The following is a 22,848-nucleotide window of genomic DNA, read 5'->3' on the forward strand; positions in this document are numbered from 1 at the left end:
GTACAATGTCTGTACGGCACTGTACAGCACTGACTACCGTCTGCACTGCCACAGCCCCTACAATTTTGCACTAAAGTCCTGCTTTAGTGCAATGACTTAAGCAATAATATACAAAACCAAATGTAGATATCTCACCATGTTTTCTATGTTCTGTTGGCTAGCAGGTAAGAAAGCGATCTCCGAAGGGTTTTGGGTTCAAATCCCGAATCGTCAAGGTGACACTGAGGTCTCCTGGAGCAAGGTATCATCCCCACACACTGTCCCCCAGGCACCTTTAGTGGCTGCCCACTGCTCCCTCATTTCACTGTGAGCACTGGGTGCTGTACTGTGGTTCACATGTGACCATCACTTTCACTTCACAGTATAACTATTTGTATTTATGTTTATGTTTAGGAGTTCATTTCTGTGTTCTGTGAATAAATAGTTCTATCTCATTTCGAACAGTCCAAACACACTTTCCATATGATGTTGCACCCATAAACAATGCATTTAAGTGGAGAGATATTGAGATTTTGAAGTGGATTTGTTTAATGTATTTCAACAATTGTATATTTTTGCATTTGCTTCAAATTGCGTATTCCTTACATATTAAGAATGATAACATGCAACATGGAGAACGTGAGCAAAAGACGTATGCATCGTGTCTTATAATACAGCTGTATGTGGCAGACGCTGTGTTATGTTACCAGCTACAGTAAGGAAAAGGCAACCCATTTTATGTATAATTCAATGATTTTTAATAATGCATACAATTTTAATGTCTATTCTGGATTAAATTTGTAGATAAGTGTAATTGTATGTGAATTATTTATTGTTGTGTAGATCTATATTTAGCATGACTGGGATATATTCTCGTCACAGAGAATCATGTATAATTAAAAATGTATTTATATAAATAAATTAAATACGAGACAACCGACTGGACTTGCACACACATTCTTTTGGCCTCATTTACTCTCTCGGTTTTTGCCTTGTGTTGCTTTTAGAGGTCGAAAAATAATGAAAACATTTAATTAAGTAAAAGTATTTTTATTTTGCTTATACTTCTACTCAAGTAAAAGTACCCATTTAAACATCTTCATTTATTATAATCTCTGATTCAGTTCTCACTTTGACCAGAGGTGGCGGTGTAGTTCACCCCGCCGATCCCCCCAGTCCGTCCGCGCTCCGATCCGCGATCCGTGATCCGCGCCGCGTCTTCCCGGCCGCCCGTTCAGATCAATGAATTGGCACAGGCGGCTCCGTGGTCGCGCTGAAGCGGCGGACAGCTCCCGCACCGACTGAACCCCACATGTCCCCACGCCGGTCCGCTCGGAGCCCCGCAACGATGGAGAACCGCCGCGCTCAGTAGCCCCGCTCCGTCCGGGAAAAGTACGCTCAGCGCTGCAAAGTTCCAGCGGGTCTGTCGGTTTCCAGCTGCCGTCCACACGGAGCTCATGAATTGAATTCTGTTGAATTCTCCTTTTTTTTTTTTTTTTTTTTTTTTGCGCCGTGACCTGTGAGCGTGGGACGGGAGGGAACCATGGAGAGTGTCGCTGGATGTATTTGGCTGAAAAGACTTTTGTCGGTTTTTACCTGGTTATGCTTCGTCTTTGGCGACTCCACATCTGCCGGTAAGTGCTGGGTTTTTTGACCGGACTCGGTAGAAGTGGTGCCGGTGAACTATTTCACTTTCCGTCCTGCCCCAGTGCGCTTTTCTTCACCTGTGCATGATGGCGGGCGTCCCATGTTTTTTCTACATCTCTTTTTTAGATTTTATTTTTTTGGTCTTTTTATTTATTTTCTGCGGAACCAGGAAACCACCAGTTATTCCCGTTCTGGTGCCTCTGTCTGTGTCACCTGGACTTTTAATCAAACGCAGCCGCTGTTTTTGTCGTGGCGATTGTCGCATCGTCGTCGTTGTGCTTTTATCCGGGAAACGTGTGGAGGGAAATTTGGCCCAGTTGGCGGACTCATCTGGCCACGGTGGTGGTCTGCAGCCGGGGGGCTGGTTGATGAATTAAAAAGGAGCGAACGTGTTACTCTGGGTCACCTGCTTTAAACCCAGAAGGCAGCGCGGCCGCTGCGTGGGGGATTTGGTTAATTGGCGACGGTCGCAGCCTCGTGGAAGGCGCCTCGTAATGCGAATCTCGGCCAAGGCTCCTCACTTACTTTTCTGAATTCGTGAATAATAATAATAATAACAAAAAAAAAACAAAAAAACGAATAAAGACCATTTTTTTTAGTTATTTACAAGATAGGCATAATTTGCCCACTAGGAGTATTACCACTGTGCAAGCGACGTGTTTTGTTGTAATTACAGAAGAATGAATTAGTGGCCGTTCGTCGGAAACCGCGCCTGTGATTTACTGCGCATTAAACGCATCGGGTCCTTGTACGGGACGAGTTGCCATTTACTTAATGCCGGGTTGTAATTGCCGTGCGCTGGAGCGCCGTGCGCGGTCCCGAATGCCTCATCCGTGTTGCCGGTGCCGTGCATTTTAAGCGACGTTTTATCACACACACACGCACATACACACGCACACACACGCACTCACAGACACCCACATCTAGGTGAATTATTCGGATCTAAATCAGGACAGATGCACCCGACAGCCACCTCTGATTTCGTTTAACGAGTCACGTTCTGACGTGCGTGGGTTTTTCTTTTTCTTTAACGCAGCGACTTAACTTAACTGGAACCTGTTTGGCGTCTGGGGCTGCGGTTCCGTCGTCGCGCCACGAGAGGCGCCCTCCACCACCACCACCGCGGCGGCCCGGCGGGAATCTTCCTCTCCCCGTCTCGGCGGCCGCCTCGGCGGCGTGGCTGTGGGGTGACGTGCTGGTGACGCACGTCACCTTCTCATTCCAAGCAAATGCTGGACTGAACGTGGATGGTTTTCCAACAGTCCTGAAGGGTTATGCTGAACACGTTCTCATCATTCACTCAGCTCATGAAGCCACTTTTGATGGTGACAATAATGAACGAAGCAACCATGACTCTGAAAAAACATACTTCACTTTCTCATGCTACTAAAATATTTCATATGTTTCTATTGGTTTCTTCAAAATGCCCCCACCTTAGTCTCCACACGTAGGTGTGTCCAAACTTTTGATTGGTGATGTTTGTGTGTGTATATATACAGTACAGGCCGAAAGTTTTGGACACAACTTATCATTCAACATGTTTTCTTTATTTTCATGACCATTTACGTTGGTAGATTCTCACCGAATGCATCAATACTATGAATGAACACATGTGGAGTTACGTACTTAACAAAAAAAGGTGAAATAACATGTTTTATATTGTAGTTTCTTCAAAATAGCCGCCCTTTGCTCTGATTACTGCTTTTCACACTCTTGGCATTCTCTCGATGAGCTTCAAGAGGTCGTCACCTGAAATGGTTTTCTAACAGTCTTGAAGGAGTTCCCAGATGTGTTTAGCACTTGTTGGTCCAGCTCACCCCAAACCATCTGGATTAGGTTCAGGTCTGGGGACTGTGGAGGCCAGGTCTCCACTTTTTGTTAAGTACATAACTCCACATGTGTTCATTCATAGTTTTGATGCCTTCAGTGAGAATCTACCAATGTAAATGGTCCTGAAAACAGAGAGAACACATTGAATGAGAAGGTGTGTCAAAACTTTTGGCCTGTATTATATGTGTGTGTGTGTGTGTGTGTGTGTGTGTAAGATAAGATAAGATAAACCTTTATTAGTCCCAGATTGCACTTGTCACGGCAGAAAGTAAAAAATAAGATAAATATGTATCTGTATATATGTACAAATTTACAATTTAAACAATTAACAATTTAACAGAATGAAGTGTGTGTGTGTGTGTGTGTGTGTGTGTGTGTGTGTGTGTATATATTGTTGCCTTAGGGTCTGCATTATAATGCAGTTAGCTTTAGACAATGAATGGAGTGCTTCCGAGTAAGATGGAAAACCAGAATCCAACCAGACTATGTGTTTCATTGGTTCTGAAGTCAGCTGGCCTGCCAATTTAAAATCTTTTTTTTTTGTCTGGATGCAGGGTTAATGCTATGAACTCTGGCTCCTCCTGAATGTTTTGGTCACAAGATTGGGTCAGACTAAAATTATGTCAGTCAATTGTTCTAACCCTTTGTTCTAAGCAAATTAATGCAAGTCTTTGATTAGCAACCTGTTCATTTACTGCACATTGTCTGAATTATGTTCATTACAATTAATGTTATGTAAAAAAAAAATAAAAATCTAAGGTGCACATTTAGCCACAAAAGACTAAAACAAAGTGTTAAACAATCCAGTTATTCTCATTTTAACAGAATTACTATAATGCATACTATCAAAAAAACATGGACTTGGCTTTTCGTCTTGTACATTTTCATTCTGTTTGATGTTGACAGCCCAGAATTTATTGATGTTGTATAAGTGCTGGAAACTATGAAATCCATTACATGACTAACTGCTCTTTACATCTGCATGCACGCTTCTTACTTGGTCTGGGAAATCCAATTAAACTCAACTTTATTCTATTTTGACTGAGCCGGTTTTATGATTATTATAGCTGTCCATTATTTTACTGTCCATCAATTGTGGAATTTGCATGTTGTGTAGAGCACATCCTACTTGAGCCCAGCATCAGTGGTAAAATATGAGCTGCCCAGAAGAGAAGCCACAGGTAACTTTCAACTCTTCACCCTCGTGTTGAGTGGAATTAATTGCTGCCTTGCAGAGACCTGTTTTTATCTAGGGGAGATAGAGATGTTCTAATGATCTGATTGGATCCCTTGCAAACAAATGACTGTTTTCAGTGGCGTAGATAGCCATGGTGGAGCTGCTGGTTTGTCTACCTCCACATGTTTCCAAGTGTGAAGATCAGTGTATTGTTTTTGGGATGTCAGAACATACTGGGAAGCAACATTGGACAGAACAGTGGCCTGAAAAAAAAAGTGATTATGGATAGACAGGTCTGTGCAGGGCTTTATATGGTGTCATCCTGGTGATCAGGGTGGGCCACTGATGATTTTTTTCTTCCTGAACTCTAGGTTAATGATTGCATGCAAGTGTGCAGTTTACTTCATTGTTTCTCTCTGGTTTAAGGCTGGTTTGTCAGAAGGCTTTAATGAACAGGGATGTTTCGAATGAAACTTTGTGGCGCTGAAGCAGCGTGGGAAGAAGGACCACTGCCAGATGTTTCTGCTGACGTGACAGTTTGCATCAGCTCTTCAGACAACCCAATCGTCGAAGAATCTGGCGAAGTTGCAGCACTTTGACAAAAAGTCTCATCGTCAGTTGTGCTCTGCGCCATTTGTGCTCTGCGCCATTTGTGTACGAACTCAGACTGTCCGCTGGAGATCAAGTTGCTTGTGCATCGCCAGCCTTGACACTTTAGCGTGCCTGCTCGGAAATTAGGGTGTTTAAGGGCGCTGCTGATTTAATTCGCTCTGAACATGGCACATTGTGTGTTGCTGGGTGTGTGGAGCTAATCTTTCGTGGGTGAAGTTTCCATCCAATGCTGCTCAGTTCCGTGCCCTGTGTGTGTGTGTGTGCACTTGTGTGAAAAGGTAACCATGGTTACTGGCCTGCATAATTCTATGTAATTCTATGTGATTTAAGTAACCATTGATTACTTTCCATTACCTTTAAACCATTTACATTTATCAGAAATTTATCATTAACCACAAAGTGCCATTGCTCATTTTACCTTGCTTTCAACTCTTAGCTTTAGAAATTTAAAGGCCCGTAATGCTGGAGCAAGTTTTAAAATGATTTTTTTAACCGCCTTTGTATTCATCATAGCTGCTAAAACCATGGTAATCCAATGTTTCCACACTGCTGTTGTAATAAAAGTAGCTGACATGGATTCTGCGCTGTGCCTAATCAAGCATTTTAATGGCATCACAAGCAATTCTTTTTACTTTTGTTTCTCTCACTCGACGAGCCCCCGTAAAAAATGTTCCCCACTGCCTTTAAAATTCATCATGGGAGGGGAACGTGGGGGACAGCTTGAAATCTCCGTACCCGGTATCAGCAATCATTTTAAGTGCCTGTAAATCTGCACAGGCCGAGTGCCCAAAGCGCGAGCGAGGTAGAGCGCTCCATTTCAGGGGTCGTCTTTCCTGGCAGCCGTCTCCAACGCTGACATGTATTTATGGCTCGCAGGCCTCCTTGTCATGCATCCTCCTCCCAGGAGGGAATCTGAGGACAGCGCAGAGGTTCCGCGCTCTTTACTGGCCCATATGGGCAAAATGTTAATGTGATGATTTACCTAATCACAGGGCAGCTGCTTTTATGTCGTAGTTTTGCCTACGTGTGGCTATCAATCATTAATAAGAGCAAACGTGCCAGCGTGCTTGGCAATGCTATTAAGCATTATACATATACATGGCACAAACTAGGGCTGCAACTATTGAATATTTTTGTCATCGATTATTCTGTTGATTTTTTCATCGATTAATCGATTGATTGGATAACTCATAACAATTTGCTTAAAAAACAAAGTAAACGGGGTCGGAGCAGTCGCGACGGCAGTCGACCTCATCGGCGCCATCTTGGGTAAATCTATATGCTAATGAATGTAGATTTTTCCATCTGTTGCATTTATTATTACTACCTTATGTATAAGTAAGGCATGTTTTGAGATGTAACCTATCAGTGTGTGTGTGTGTGTGTGTGAGGAGAATTACATGAGTGAGATTGCTCTCTTGCTACTTATCATGCCTTGTCACTATCGACTCATAACACAGGCTACAATAATTACAATAATTACAAATAATGTACGTTCGAAGAAGAGCTGTTCATATCAGTTAGCAATCATAAAAATACGATACCTTGTAGAAGCTCCGAGTCCACTTGGAGAACTGCGGTTCATGTGAGGATGTTTTCGGTTCAGGTGCTGTAGCATTGACAACGTATTTTTATGGTATGGTAAAATGGTCCCACACTTTAGACATGTTTTGCCTTTTACGCACACCGGTATCTTCAATTTCCACCATCTTTGAAATGTGGTTCAGGTAAAACAAGCGAACGAGGCTGCAACTGCTTTGGAGCTCCACAATAGGTGGAAATGCGTCACCTTCACAGTAGGCGGAAACACGTATACAACTTTGGTGAATTAAACGAAAGAATTTTACTCGAACATTTTTTGTAATCGAATTATTCAAATAATCTTTTCAGCCCTAGCACAAACCAATAATTTTTCAGTGCTCTCTTTAAACTGCCACTTGAGTGAAAAGTGCAAAAGGATTTGCCTTCAAATGTACTTATGTATAAAGAGTAATGTTAGCTGTAATATTCTGCTATTCTTTTTGTATCTCTAGCTTAATCAACGCATTTCATGATAACCTCTCTAATTTCACTTTTAGCTCAGCAATCTTTTGAAAAAGAATACCCTTCATTACTCTGACATATGAAAACAGTCCAAGTTTATGTTTTAACAAAAATGTGGATTAATTTCCTTTACTATATGGCATCTGTATATCTCACCCATAAAGTGGTCAAATTCTTCTTATTTATATAACTTATTTATATATTTGTAAAGCCAAGATCTTCATTTCTTTGTTATAATTTGTTAAAAAGTTATGCATTCATATGAAGATAGGCTAGACAAATTTGTCATGATAAAGTAAAAATCTAAAAAAAAGCTAATGTCTTTGTAAAGTAGGGTTGAAAGGGTTACTTAAGTACAGCAAGAACTGACATACATGGGCATAACACACAGACGGAGGCCAGAAAGCTGAAGTGTGCCCCTGTTTTTTGCAGTAGGGGCTATGCCATGGTCCGAAGCGCAGGAATTGATCTGTTTTGTGTGTACTTCCAGCAGACTGAGGAAAACTTTAACGGTCCCATCAGCCCATGTCTGTGGTTTTTTTCCATAGCCTTTTTTTTTTCATTAACACCATTTGACATTTAAAAAAATATGCTCTGGGGTCCTAATAAACATCTAAGTCGTGCATTATAAAATACATCAGCATTGACAGAGCCACAGGCTGTGCCATTTTATTCTCTATTAGCTCAAATTAGAGACAGCTATCGCTTCAGCTGAAGAACATTGCTGATGGTAGGTGACATGTTGAGTTTTGCAGGGAAATTAGGTGGAATTAGCACATATTATAATACTGCTTTTTTACAAATGTCAACAGTTAAAATTAGAACCAAAGATTTGAGACATAACAATTTCATGATTGGGGATAACTCGAGCAATTTAGAAGCCTTGAGACAAGGAATTTTTACATTTTACATAGATTTTGAAGAGATGATCTCACTTCAAAGCCAAAAATTATGGTGCAAATTAGAATGAAGAACACTGAAACAGTTTTGATTTCAATAATGAAATGCATGAATTTGGCCTAGAATTCACTGTTGCTTTGATGTATAAAGCATTTTTATTTAAGATTTGTTTATTGTAATTAAGTAACATCAGTTAAGTGGTCTGATTTCTGTGAGGTACACAATTATAAAAACGCTTACAAAATCATGATTAGTTTTTGAAAGTGAAGTGAAAGTGAAGCACAACACACGGTGACACAACGAAATGTGTCCTCGGCTTTTAACCATCACTCTTGGTGAGCAGTGGGCAGCCTTGACAGTCGCCCGGGGAGCAGTGTGTGGGGACGGTGCTTTGCTCAGTGGCACCTTGGCGGTTTGGGATTCGAACTGGCAACCTTCTGATTATGGGGCCAGTTCCATACCTGCTAGGCATATGTTGACTTTTATGCTTTTTAAAAATCTGGAAATGTCCTGAAAGAAGCTCCCTCTCCAGCTGACATTGGGGCATAAGTCATATGGGATGCGTCGTACTTTCAAAACGCTTTTTCAGAGACACAGGGTAGACCATTCAATTCTTACGTCTGCAATGCTGTTACGATCATTTCTGTATCTTAGATTAACTTCCCTCCTGAAGGAATGCACATATAGCAGAAGAGTGCTATGAAAAATCACAGGGTAGAAAGAGGTGGAAATCTGAAAAGTCTGTCAAGCTCACAAAAAAAACAGCAGAATATGGTGCCTGTCTGCACATCTGACAGCAAAATGCCTTTACATATGGCACGCTGACAGTTTAACATCATGTTGTGTTGGGTAGTAGCTACCAAAAATGATCAATTCTAACACAGTTTCCAGTATGTATTTACGTTGATAATTGTCTGTAGAAGACATGACAGCTGAACATGACCAGAGGTTTAGACTTCAGTATTATTAAAATGGAGCAGTTGACAGGTAGACTGTAGCAATCCACAACGTTCCAGTGTGCAAGTGTACCGATTGCTTTAACACAATATACCCTTCATACTCAGTTTGGTGATTATATGCATGCACATGTATTCATGTAATTTTTAAGCCATTCCAGAAGTGCATTATAGAACTGGTTTAATGCTGATAATTAGACTGCATAAATTGACATTTGGTGTCATGTTTGTGTATCAGTTTCTGTGCCTCAGTTAACGCAGACTCAACGCAGTGCACAGACAGCGCATTTATTTGAGGACGGTTAGTATATTTATCTTTTTTTTTTTACGCGTGTTTCATTCGATATCCCGCAACATCACCCTTGGAGGACAACGCACGCATATCGCATGTGTAAGCCAACACACGTTGGAGTTGTGTAATCTTTGTGTGGCGCTTATCGGACACACGCAGCGTTTGTCACAGAATAGCTCACTCCGAAGATAACTGTCCTGCCAGGTAGTCAGCATAGTGTGCAGGAGCTGTTATGAATCATCCACTGACGGCTTTCTTCAGCATAAGGGTTTCTTCTCCAGTAGAGATTTGGTTGAAGAGGGAAGCATGGAATTCCGTGACAAAATACTCGGCTACCAAAGGCTTATAATCTATAAGAAAAGTTTTTTTTAATTCAAACGCAAAACCATGGTGCATTCATAGCAGCTGAAGAGAAATATTTTTATGCTCATGTTTAATTTACAACGGATGCCCTTCCTGACACAACCCTCCCCATTTGCCTGGGCCTGGGACTGGCGTTTTACTGTTTTTTTTTTAAGCTAAAATAAAAAAGCCACCAGAATCAGAAATTTCACATCAACTAAGTTATTCAAAATGACCAATCCCCTGTCTTATCTTATCAGTGTTCTTTTATTGAAACTTGACTTAAAAGATGAGGCAGTGATACCTGGGTAGAATTTAGCAGAAAGCAGAATAGTCCAGTCAGGCGTGGGAATGAGATTGCGGTCCACTCCTGTGTGGCGGCTCATTGGTGACTTTTTTCTTTTCTGCCTGCGGAGATTTTGTCCTCAATGGTTCCAGCGTGGGGGGGGGCAGGGTAGAAACCTGATAGCTTTTCAGTTATGCAGACAGTCTGTAGTCAGGCTACAGTAATTAATGGGCTATGAACACCATGAGCAGAACACCCAGCAGCAACGCCGGAGGTGATGTGCACGCGAGAGGGGGTGAGACATGATGGAAAAGGGCGGGAGGAAGAGAGAGAGTGAGAAAGAGAGAGTGGGGGCTATGTGGTGGTTGTAGGGACGGACCGTCAGTGAAGGTGTGAAAGTGAGACAACGAGAAAGAGAGACTGCCGGCAAGGGCACAACAACTCTCATTTAGCATGCGGCGCTCGTGCATCTCCTCCATCTCATGACTTTTCATCAGGAAATTGCAGTCTAATGCCCAGAGTTCAGCCGGTCTGAAAATTGGATTTTTGGGATGAATATGAGCAGGAAATAAGGGGGAAATTAAGCTTTGATTATAATAACACATTTTAAAGGTATTATATACACTGCTAAAAAAAATAAAGGGAACACAAAAATAAGACATCCTAGATGTGAGTGAATTAATTATTCGTATTAAATACTTTGTTCTTCTTCTGGGTGTGTTATTTTAATGTGTTTTATGTCTGTATATGTCTATATGTTTGTGTGTGCCTATGTACATGTATATATGTGTGTGTGGGTTTGGGTTTTCAAGTTCGTGTTTTGTGCAATTTGACTGTTCAGTTGTTACTAATCATTGTTATGTTGGCTGGGTGTGGGTGTAATTTGGATTAAACCTATGTGTGCACGTATATTGGTGATTGCTGAAAAATATATGAAACATTTTGGAAAGTAAAGTTTAAAGAAAAAAAAATTCTTTACATAGCTGAATGAGCTGACAACAAAATCACACAAAAACTATTGATGGAAATCAGATTGATCAACCCATGGAGGTCTGGATTTGAAGTCACACTCAAATTTATAGAGGAAAAACACACTACAGGCTGATCCAACTTTGATGTAATGTGCTCAGTTGTCCTCCTTGCACAAAGGTGGAGGTAGCGGTCCTGCTGCTGGGTTGTTGCTTTCCAATGGTCTCCTTCAAGTCTCCTGATGTACTGGCCCATTTCCTGGTATTGCCTTCATGCTCTTGACACTATACTGACTGACACAGCAAACCTTCTTGCCACAGCTCACATTGATCCTGGATGAGCTGCACTACCTCAGCCACTTGTGTGGTTTGTAGACTCCATCTCATGTTACCACTAGAGTGAAAAGACCGCCAGCATTAAGAAGTGACCAAAACATTGGTCAGTGGCAACTCAGTGTTATCTTGGTGGATCGGGATTCAAACCGGCAGCCTTCTGATTACAGGGCCACTTCCTTATCCGCTGGGCCACCACTGTTTATAATAATAATAATAATAATGTACAATTTGTTTGACTGGCTAGACTCAGCAATAAAAGTGAAACTAATGAAGAAATCTGCATGGACCAAGTGTCTTTGAAGTTTGAGTTTAGAGCCTTGTATAATGCAGTCAAGTCTTTTAGTTGTTTTCCAAGAACGCGACAGCTGGGGGTTAACTTTTACACATCTGCCACTGGGCTTTTGGGGAAGTAAGTAAGTGCTGCAGTAGAGTCATAGAATAATGATGAAATCCAATCACTGAGCAGCATTGTCTTTCCATTGTGCCTTTAGAATGATTATTATGGGCCTTGAAGTGGTATGATTTAATTAAATGGAGTGGTGGTTTTCTCAGTCCTGTGGAAGAAAGGTAAATAATATATTTATATAAATATTTGTTGCCAGAGACACATCTGTGGGAGCCTCAAAAAACGTAGAGACTGGATTGATGTGTACGAGTTTCTATATTTATTTTCATCAAACCACATCCATCCATGAAATGACTGCAGCTGTCAGGAGAGAAGCGACTGACACAAACACAAGTCGGCCTTTAAGACATCACCTCAGCGGGGTTTGAAGATATCACAGGCACACGAAGCAGGGAAGTAAATACACTGCAGCATTACTGGCACACCCGTGTCCAAATCCAGATGATGTGTTTTCACCAGCCAGTGCAATATTCACTAGCAGATCCAGGTGATAAAGCGGAAGGCATGTCTGCTTTAGACATAAGCATCCTCCTTCTTTTACTCATCATGCAGCTTTCGATGGTCTCACATAACCTGCAGAGAGCTTTTCTACACGATAATATGGGCCTGAAGACAACCACACGTCGCTGACCTTCAGCAGAGCATTCTGTGAGTGACCTTTACCCAACAGCGTTGATGGAAGAGCATTGGAGTATTCCAGTGGTGGTGTATTCAAGAGAGACCAGGACGAATAGAGGACACTTTTACTTACAAATAGATTGAGTTTTTCTGATGTCTGTAGTCAACAAGATGCTTTATGTAATTAGGATTGTACCACAAACACCGTGCAGCATCTTTCACGTCTCTTGTGCATGAATGCTTGAATGGTACATGCTCAGCACATATATTCAGGGTCTAGTAGAGAAAAACAACATTAATGGTTTGAAACCTTCGTTCCATTTTTAGTCACCAACATGCACCAAGGTTCACACATAAAACAGCTACAAATTTTAGGGATTTGAAATCTTTAAAGAAAAGCAAGTCTCTGATCATGTGAACTGGGAGAAATAAAAGACGAGCCGATGACACAAGAACCATGAAAAGAGCCTTCTGTTCAAAGGGTCAGCTCGAATTTCCATCACAATAACCACTAACTACCCCATCTGTCCAGGGCCTGGTCGTACTCTGTCTTGGCTTGACTTGTGTGTGTGCGCTTCTTCTCCACCTCATTGTAAATATTAAAGCGCCAGAGCAGGCCGCTCCCAGCTCTTTTGCCGTGATGAAGTCTTGAGGCGAAGGAGCTCCTTCATCAGCGCCGGGTTAGCGCCCCTTCATGAAGCAAAATGCTAATTCATTATCCAATGATTAACAGCCCAGTCCAGCGCGTGAGTTTAATTTCACACCGACCGAGGGTGCTGTCAGATTCAGGGAGAGCGACATGCCAGCCGAGTTAAATGTCAGCACCGATGGCATCAACTGACCAACCACTAAACCAGCCTGAGGGCCCATCTGGAACTGCCTCGTAATGCATGCGTGTCGAGGGTTGTGTCCCCCCACCCCACCCCGTATTTCCCGTCCTGCCTTCCGCAATCTTCTCAGAAGTAATGGCTGCCAGAAGGACTCGTTGTGCATATAACTGCGTGATTGCAGGCGGTCCCCGCATTTAACAAGTAGAGTGCACTACAGAGAAGCCGCATCCTTTCGGCTCTTTTTGCGTTCTCTGCTTGGCTGACCGCGACGAATGAAAACAATTCATTACCGTGGCAAGCCTGTGCGTGGATGCTCATTGTGGTCACGGTGATTGAAACCTACGATATGACCTGTTTGCCAAAAAGGAAAAAATGGAAATAAAGGAGCCCCTTTTTTGTCCAGCAAATGATTTGGTTAAGCTTTCGTTCACACTCCAGTAAAGCGGTACGTCTCATCATGCGCACGTCAGATTGCCATTAAACCTTAAATTATATGCTCACTATCCCTAATCAACTTGCAAACTTGTCTCTCCTCAGATTGCACTGTGGCTTTTAGATCATTTATTACACTTGAGCTAACAAAGCAACGAAGGATCAGTGCTTTAGGGCGATGTCACAAAACTGACTTCATTTGCAAATTCACCTTTTTAAAACATGACCATGTTTCTCATTAAGGTGTTTTACTTAGAGCCCTATTTTCAATGCCCTATTCATTCAGAGCAGTGACCAAGTGTTTCCTGGTCGTAATTGTTTCAGAATGCAATTGTAGAATAAAAACAGCTGTCACAGTTGCAAATGCTTAACATAATAAATGTTCTTGACAAGCAATTTTTACAGAAATATCAAATTCAAAACTGTCCAATCTGGCAACACTGAGCACCTCCTTCGTTTTTTTTGCTGGTGAACACTTGTTCACGGTGACTTTCTAATCCATGCTAAAGTTGAAAGCAAGATAAATTCTGTGTTCAACCTATAGTCTCTTGTGAAGAATTACTGTCTTCAGTAGCAGTTATAATGGCGTTGATTGTCCTGATATTCACAGAGGGTCAGTAAACCCATTTTGTGTTAATTTGGCTGGGTCTGCCGTGCATAAAGGTGTGGGGATTATGTGAACACACACACACACACACACACACTCACACACACACATGCGTGGGCCCCAGTGTCAGCCACCTGAGCCCTTTGGGAGACCCGGAATGAATAATAAGGTCTAATGTGCTTAAGGCGGTTTTGTGTGTAATCAGGTGGTGCTACACTGCGCCGCCTGCTCCAGTCCCACACCTCTTCATGTCAGCGTTGGTTTTTTTGGGGGGGGGTTCTTAATCTGGCCAGGGTAATTGGTGCACGGTGGGCTTGTACCACAGCCTGGAACGCTTTATTGAAGAGCTCAGTGTGGTGACGTGGAGGACGCACGAAGCCCAGACCTGCTGGGCCCGTCTGATTCCCCTGTGGCCCCTCTCTTTGAATGCAGGATTGAGATGTGAAAGGGAACAATGGCCGGCTGCTGAGATGGTGTGGCCAGCCCAGGGTTAAACATGAAAGGCTGGGGGCTCCAGGTTGGGCTTTCCAGCCTTTTATCTATCTCTGTCGCGCTCCATCCATCTGTGTGCTCATTCACTGACACGCCATTTTTGTTGGTAGTTAGGTTGCTTATGCTAGATAAATCTTCAGCCACAGGCTCAAATCTGGATGCCTAAGGCTGCAACACAATTGTTTTATATTATCCTTGGTAGGATCAAGAATTTCAAAATTCAATATTCTTTATTTGCCAAATACATAGTTGTACAAGTACAACATGTATTAAAATGTGCCTGCATGTAGTAAAATGTACTATTATGTATTCCTGACTGAATGCAATATGCCTCCCATATATTAGATAAATACCTCCTGAACACTATTGACATGAATATAAGACAAATCCTCCTTTGAGAAAACAAAATTGATTTCCAAAATTTCTACAAAGCTACCGTTTTTGGTGCTTCTCAGTATCCTCCTTTTTCTTCACTAGTCACTTTACTTTATTTAATAGCATAAGCCTAGCAGAAAGTAGGGTGATAGTAGCCTAGTGGGTAACACAATCACCTATGAACCAGAAGACCCAGGTTCAAATCCCACTTACTACCATCGTGTCCCTGAGCAAGACACTTAACTCTGAGTTGCTCCATGTGGGGACTGTCCCTGTAACTACTGATTGTAAGTCGCTCTGGATAAGGGCGTCTGATAAATGCTGTAAATGTAAATGTAAAGAACCACTCATGGTAAACGCATGTAAGTTTATGATCTATGAAAGTATATTAAAAAATCTGCATCTATTAGCACAACATTATGGTCTGTAGGCTGTGGTCTAACACGCCGTGATACATTATGCAGCAGTATTTTCTAACTGAGTTTTGTTTTCAGAACTAAATTAGATTCATGTTTGTTCGCTTTGCTTCGGAGATGTTCCAGGAACTTGCCCTAACATCCACTTGCATTTACTTTATTTTGTAATTATGTACCTCCTAAGGGTGGTCCTGATATTGCCAGGCTAATGAAGTCATTATGCGTCAGCAGCAATTGCTTAATTTAAATGAGGGTCTCTTCTGCAGCCCTGTTTGTGTGTACCGCGGCCGGCTGGCTGGCCTGCAGGCGATCAAACTCGGGTCCCGAGCCGAGGGGGGGAATGGATTGCCCGAGCACCGCGGTTCCTGCCGGGAGGCCGCAGCCCGGCATCTCAAAGGGTGACTGAAAGCCTATCACAGAGGCTCTCTGGGGCAGCAGGAGGGGTTTGCAGATAGGAAATAGACATCTGTTCCCCTGGGTTTTATTTCGCGTGACACCCCTCCTCTGTCCCCAAATCCCTCAGCCTGGAGCCGTCGGTTTGCTTTGATTCGAAGCGAGGGAGTCAGGTGGGGCGTGTGATGCTGTGACTGTGCCTTTTGCATGCTTGTGTGTCTGGTGTCTGGTTGAGTCAGTGGAGACCCCTTGCTGGTTGAGGTGGCACCTATGGTGTGGGGTGTGGCCGTCGGAGGTGGCACACAATGGCCACAGACTGGCTTTTCTGGACGGCGCCTGCCGGTTGCCAAGTACACCATCTGCAAGCCGACAGAAGAGCCTCTCCTGCGTTTGGAGAAGGGGTGGGGCGGGGCGGACTGGGTCCGCCCCCCTTCTAAAAAAAAATACCCCAAAAAAAACAACCTAATTTAATTTCTTTTCAATTCTCTTTTGATGCCAAAAAAAAGGAATTAATGGGGAGAGTAAGTAAGAGAATGCGTAACCCGTTGTAATGAGGGCTGTGAAAACTCTCGGCGGAGATGATTATTGGCTTTTTCTCAGCGGTTTGTCTTGAAATAGGACACTTTCCCCTCACCAGCAACCAAAATGCCCGCATTTAACACGTTTTTCTGTGCTTAAACTCAAATCTGTTATTCCAAGTCTGCTTGTACAGGGTAAATGAGAGTGTTCTGTTCATTTCTTACATCGTGGCCTCCGTGACGCAACAATTTCATTCACCACAACAGTAACCCCACCCCCCACTGCTGCCACAGGGCGCAGGAACATTTAGTCGGCTATTTAATTATTTGCCTGCTCTGTTTTATAAGGGAATCAATCACGGTGATTGTGGGGTAAGTATAACCGCGGCATTCTGCTAAAAAAGGAATGGGATAGGGAGGGGCGTTCAGATAAAATAAATTGATTTTTTTTTTTTTTGGTGGACTCTGGTGGTCAGACGGACAGGGTGTGGGGGTGCGACACTCATTTTGGCCCCCCCCACCATCATTCTCGGACCACTGCGGGATTAATCTGCTCCGGCCGTGCTCCCCTAATCCATTTTGGTGACAAATTAAAAGCGAAGCCGGCGGGGGAGCCATTGAAAAGCGCCAGGCAAGGTCTTCCCCGCGCGCCCGCTTCAATCAGCACTGAGTCGGGCGGCTGCGCCGACCTCTTCTTTGTGCTTCCAATTCTTCCAGTGCTTCTATTTCCTGCTGGCTGGGAAAATTCATTTCAAGGGCCTTAACCCCAACAATACCTTAATGAATGGAGGCCGTGTCTGAGCCATGATAGCTTATGGGGTCAAAGAACTTCTGCAGACCGGAGACATGAAACAACTTTACATGTACACACAAACACACAAGTTACACACTCTACCCTGTGGCAAAGACACAGAACTCTCCTACTCATAATCGTCTGTGTGTGTCCAAGGATAAGCCCAGAAACCAAACCGTGAGGCGGCACTCTCACTCCGGAGTCCCCAGTACGAGCTTAAGGAGCTATGATCTGCGATTTGAGATCAAACTCATAACTTGCTCAGGGGCCTGCTTTAGTAAATCCCACTTTAAAGAGTGGGGTCACCAAGCGCTCCAGTCTGTTCTATTTTGCAGTGGACTTTAAGTCCTGAGGTTAAAAGTGCACAGAATTTCATCCTGATCATGCGCACATACGATATAATAACACATACATTCAGTAGTGCCACACACACACACACACACACACAAGGCGTTAGGTCTCAGCCAACTGGCTGTTCGGCCAGCCAGTTTGCTTTCGGCGACTGGTCCCGCAGAGAGGCTGGCTTAGACCTGCTGGAGTCCGGGCTGAAGGCGAGAGGGTAGGTGGGGCACACTGCAGGGGGTGTAGGCTGGTGGGGGGTGGAAAGTTCCCAGTTGACCTGACTCTGGCAGAATTAAAAAGTGGCCCCTCCGCTTTTCCTCCACACTATCTGGCTCAGCAGCCAACTCAGAGCTGCCAGAGGGGACAGCATTGCTGAGAGAATAGGCTCGGCAGGAATAGGCTCGGCAGTGACGTTTCACCCCAGCTGCTGGAAAAAAGCAACGTGTCTGCTTAAATTTCGCATTACGGCATTACAATTAAATCACATTTAATAAGTGGTTTTTTTTTTGCTTGTGTGCCATTAGTGCAACTTTAACTTTTTTACTGGACCCTTTTTCCTCTGTAATTGTCATGGCTGCAGCCTGTGCCGATGTCAGAAACCATGTACGGCTGAACGTCAGCAGCGGGGTACGGGCCCGGTGCTGTCACACTCATCTTCTCTGCTGGTCTGCTGTGTTCAGGCATTATTGGGGGTGGGAGGCCGGCATAGTGACATCAGCATGCTGATCCAGCAGGAGGGGAGAGGATGAGGGCTGGAGCGGCACCGTAATGATGCCGCTTCTCCTCCGGAGCTTGCCAATCTCATTAGAGCTCGGGTTGACCTCCCCTTTACCTTACCCCTTAGTCACTCGTGCCACTGTGCTTCAGCATTTTTTTTTGTTTGTTTCATCTGGGCTGTAGTAGACAGGAAAGAAAGGGAACGCGAAAATGGGAAAATCAGCTGCTGTTCTGGGATTTGATAAGATGATGGTTTTAGCGACTTATGGAGGTGGTTTTTTGGCTTCCAGGTCGTCCCACAAAGTATAAATACAAGACTCTCGATTCACCAGTCAATCCGTGTCCCTGTCCCGTTAACATTTACCTGATCCTCGTGCTGAAAAGTCCCATGAAACGTGTTGATTGGTCACGATAAAATGTTCTTGAATGTTGCTGCATATACTGGCATGGCATGCTTAGCACACACCAGCCACAAGCTAAAGAAGAAGGATGTTAGACACCATTCCTCTGCTTGTCTTGCCAGTTCACTCCGGTGAACCCACCGCCTCCCCTGCTTCTCCTTCTTCTCCCTGTTCCTGCTGCTGTGCTTGTTTCCTGTTTCTTCTCTGTGTTCTGTCTGGTTTGAGGGTTTGGGGAACTTAGCTACTCCTGTATGCAGGATGAGAAGATTCTTCCAAACTAAGGCTTTGTACCTAAGAAAAAAATAGTAGCTGGTTTTTCATTTACATTTACAGCATTTACTTACAATCAGTAGTTACCAGGACAGTCCCCCTGGAGACAAGTTGAGTGTCTTGTTCAGGGACACAATTGTAGTAAGTGGGGTTTGAACCTTTGTGGTCTTCTGGTTCATATGTGAGTGTCTAACTCTCGATAGAACGATTGAAGACATTGTGCTAAATGTTATTGCTGTAAATACCATATGTTGTATGGTCCAAGAACCCATTGTAGTTAGGTGACCATGAGCAGGGTGAAAGAGCGTTTAATCGGCACCCAGAACGTTTCTCGGTTCACAACTCGGTTGCACATATTTTGGTGTTTGCTTGAAACAAGCGGAGTAATCATACAAATTCCATCCCAGGCCGGAGCATCTGTGGCCCGGATGGATCGACTCAGACGGGCTCGCAAATTAGATTTCACCCGGCAACCCCAAGTTCCCTTGTCACCATGGATGCCAGGCCTTTAGACTATACTGACAATCAGTCGCAGCACGTTCATTATTGGGATTTTTGGGCACTTTCATCTTCAGCCTCTGCTCTTCACACGCTGTTGGAGTTTCTGTTGGTTTCGCATGCTGGCTCTTCATGTGTTTCATCTCTGGCTCTGGGCTGTGGGTTTGCATAGTTGCAGACACAGGCTTTATTCGTCTTGGACACTTGATCTGAATGCACCAGAGGTTCAATTACAGAAAGGGATTCTCTTACTTTACTGACTGAAGCAATGGCACGTAAGGCCCCACAATACTGTTAGTCAAATTTATAAATCATTTTCTGGGAGGAGCCAGGCCCTAATTTCATTACATCCTTTCATCATTTATTGTAATTACTGCCACAGTGATGACCCATTTCTTTCGTTAATGAACTGATTTTGGAATGAAATATTTCATAACCCTGGACAGGCTGGACAGGACATTAACTCATGAAAAGCAGCAGGTCAAATTACAACCATCTTCACCCACAATGCAACAGAGACCAAGAACAAAAGATGCAAAAGATTGGATGAAACATTGGAATCACCATTCATTTAAACTTGTTTAAAGTCAACAGGCTCAGTGGTTTCTAATTGAGAGTAGAGTATCGAGTTACTAATAAGTTACAGGTTTGAACCCTGTTTTCCTCCATTGTATGTGAGCAAGACATTCAAACCTGTTACTAGTGGTTGCAGGCTGCAATTTCCAGTACATAAGAGCATAAGCTGCAAGTATTGACATTAACCTCGTCAATTACTAATAATTTACTATTTTTTGACATATTAATTAATATCCACAGCCGTACTGTTGTCCAATAAATAAACCAATAAACATGCTTTAAGTTGTCAGTATGACCAGTCGGCATGTGTCACTTCTTCCACAATGTCACCACCAACAGTCTGGAGGGTTTGAGTAAATCTACTCATTGAATCTCACCTTGACACTGCCAAGGCTCGAGGCATCAAAATATGAGCCTGTCATCCAAGGGGGATGTGTTTGCCTTAAGAGGTGGGTGGGGACCTGGCTTCACTGGGGACGCTGTGAATTTTTTTGTCCCGCAGCGCCTCTGTTTCAACGCTGTTGCCTTGAGACAAACAAGCCTTGTTTGCCCACCCCATCACACACGCCTCCTGATCTAAATGTGACTCACCAGCATTCAGCGCATGGATCATTATTTGATCAGAGCTCAAGTTTGTCTTTTCGAGTAAACACCGCGGTTCAGGTAAACAGGGGCAGCAGGGGGACGCGGGTTTTAATTTCCCGTCCGTGCCACTTCCAAGGAAATCAGGATAAATGACCATTAGCCCAAATGGCATTAATTCAGGGTGTGGAATGATAAATGGATGCCCCTTCCCATTGATTGGATTCAGCTCCTCCGGTTGAACGCGTCTGCACCGTGAGGATTAAGTCTCTCAGTGTGCGGGGAGATAATGGTTAGAAGATCACAGCGTGCACAGGGTTAGAGCCATTACTGTTGTGAAGTAGCACTCCCTTCCCATTAGTCCTTGCTTTGTCTCATTCTTAATGACAGATCCTAAAACCCCAGCCTGTTTGGGGAGAAAATGTCTTAAATGCTTTTTATATTCAATCATTTTCTTGGTGAAGTGACATGATTTCTGTGCCACGCATAATTGCAAGTTGGTCTTTCATAACATGCCTATTGATCAGCGATTACAAAAGGCACACATACAAGCTGTGGATAAAATAACAAAATGAACAAAAATCAGTCTGAGCTCTACCAGTGTAAGAGGATTTTGAGGATTAAAGAAAAATATGTATTGAATTTGACAACCTTTGTCAAAAATATGTTTTTTTTGGTAAGAGCTCCTTTGTGAGCTAATTAAGAAGTGTGTTTTATTTGAGAAACATGGGCATATTTACTGACAAATGGTCTAATTCTATCCATTTCTTTTTTAGATATGAACAACACAGCATAACTGACATAACAATCGTAATTACTATAATTATTGTCTTATTTGCTCAGCAGTTTTCAGTGAATTGAAGTACATGGAGATTGGATATAGAGGCCTGGATTCATGGGTCCATGGATCCGTGCAAACTGACAAGGGCACAACCTGCTCTGACATTATAAGCTTATATCATATATTTCAATGGTTTGTAATAGACAATAGACATGTTGTCTGTCGGCTGTCTTGTAACCTTGCTGGAGGTGATAACAAAAAAGAAAGAGTCAAGTCGGAACCATGCCCTGGAAAATGATCTAAACCGACCCATTTCCAGCGGCCAGTATTGAACAGCCCCTCACTGAAGAAGAGTGTCCTTGTGGAACACCAGCAGGTCAGGGATTTGCAGCAATTCAGCGCTTAATCTGATCACATTGACCAGCAGTGGAATCCAGATACGTACGTCAGTGTTTATGTTTGTGTGGGTTTGTTATTCGGTCCATATGGTTTTCATAATCAGCTGTTGTCATGAATGTGCACATACGTAAGTACAGACTCGTTTTAATACGTGTTTATCTGCATGAATGGTCAGCTGGCAGGGATTTTTACCACGCAGAAACACACATGCACCCACACACAGGTTTGCCCATTTTCTGGGAGCGTACAACACTGGCCTGAGGCGAGTGGTCCAACCTGCCATTCCAACAACAGCTCAATTCCATCCAACTCATCCGTGGACTCTCACCAGCACAGCGCCACCTCCATGCATGCACACACTAAGCTGGGCCTTCTGTCCATAGGCCTGTGGGCCTACAAATCCCAAACGCACCCCTCCATGCTGCCCAACCGTGCCCAAATTGGTATGTGCTGGCACAGCCGGGCTGGCATTTACACTTTGCTGGCGTCAGCACACCTCGGCCGGAGCGACTGACATCTGTTAAAAAGGTGGAATGGAGGGGAGCGTCAGGGATTTTCAATGAATCCGGCCTGCATACCAATCAGCATGCGGCAGCCGCCTCATCATTGACTTTTTTTTTTTTTTAAACTCCATGCCTTTCTGAGCTTTGACAAACAGCGGGCGGGGCCGCTCCTGCCACTTCGCCTGTCTGGCTGTCAGCTGTAGTGTTTACAGAGGTGGGTGGACACTGACGCGCTGACATTTGTTTTCGAGGGGGGGGGTGGGTGATCTGCATCCGAGCCGGCTGGCCGTGATTGAGTGGTCACCGTCGGCCTGTGACACGTTTACTGGCCGCCTTACAATACCTTTGAAGTCAGTTTGCCACCGACAGCGGAGGACTGTCAGGGGTTAGCGGCTGGAGGAAATGGGGGAAGTCGAATTTTCATAGAACAGATTCAGAGAGGTAGGGGACAGAGAGAAATTGCATTTCAGAGCTTGGCTTTGAATTCCTTTCATCCGTGAATCTGTAGCCAACCTCATTGTTACATGTTAC

At 43.6% G+C, this 22,848-nt stretch overlaps 1 protein-coding gene across 4 annotated transcripts in view; it reads left to right on the top strand.

Moving 5' to 3' along the window:
- Positions 1-1,497: 1,497 nt before the first annotated feature.
- dcc (DCC netrin 1 receptor) overlaps positions 1,498-22,848 on the top strand; it is a 168,637-nt gene continuing 147,286 nt past the window's right edge. For all 4 annotated transcript variants that reach the window (XM_028973635.1, XM_028973636.1, XM_028973637.1 and 1 more), the window contains exon 1: positions 1,498-1,613. In XM_028973635.1, coding sequence (XP_028829468.1) covers positions 1,523-1,613 — 91 coding nt within the window. In that variant the 5' untranslated portion in view covers positions 1,498-1,522. The remainder of the gene's footprint in view (positions 1,614-22,848) is intronic.

This window comes from Denticeps clupeoides, chromosome 3, assembly GCF_900700375.1.
Source record: "Denticeps clupeoides chromosome 3, fDenClu1.1, whole genome shotgun sequence".
NCBI lineage: Eukaryota > Metazoa > Chordata > Actinopteri > Clupeiformes > Denticipitidae > Denticeps > Denticeps clupeoides.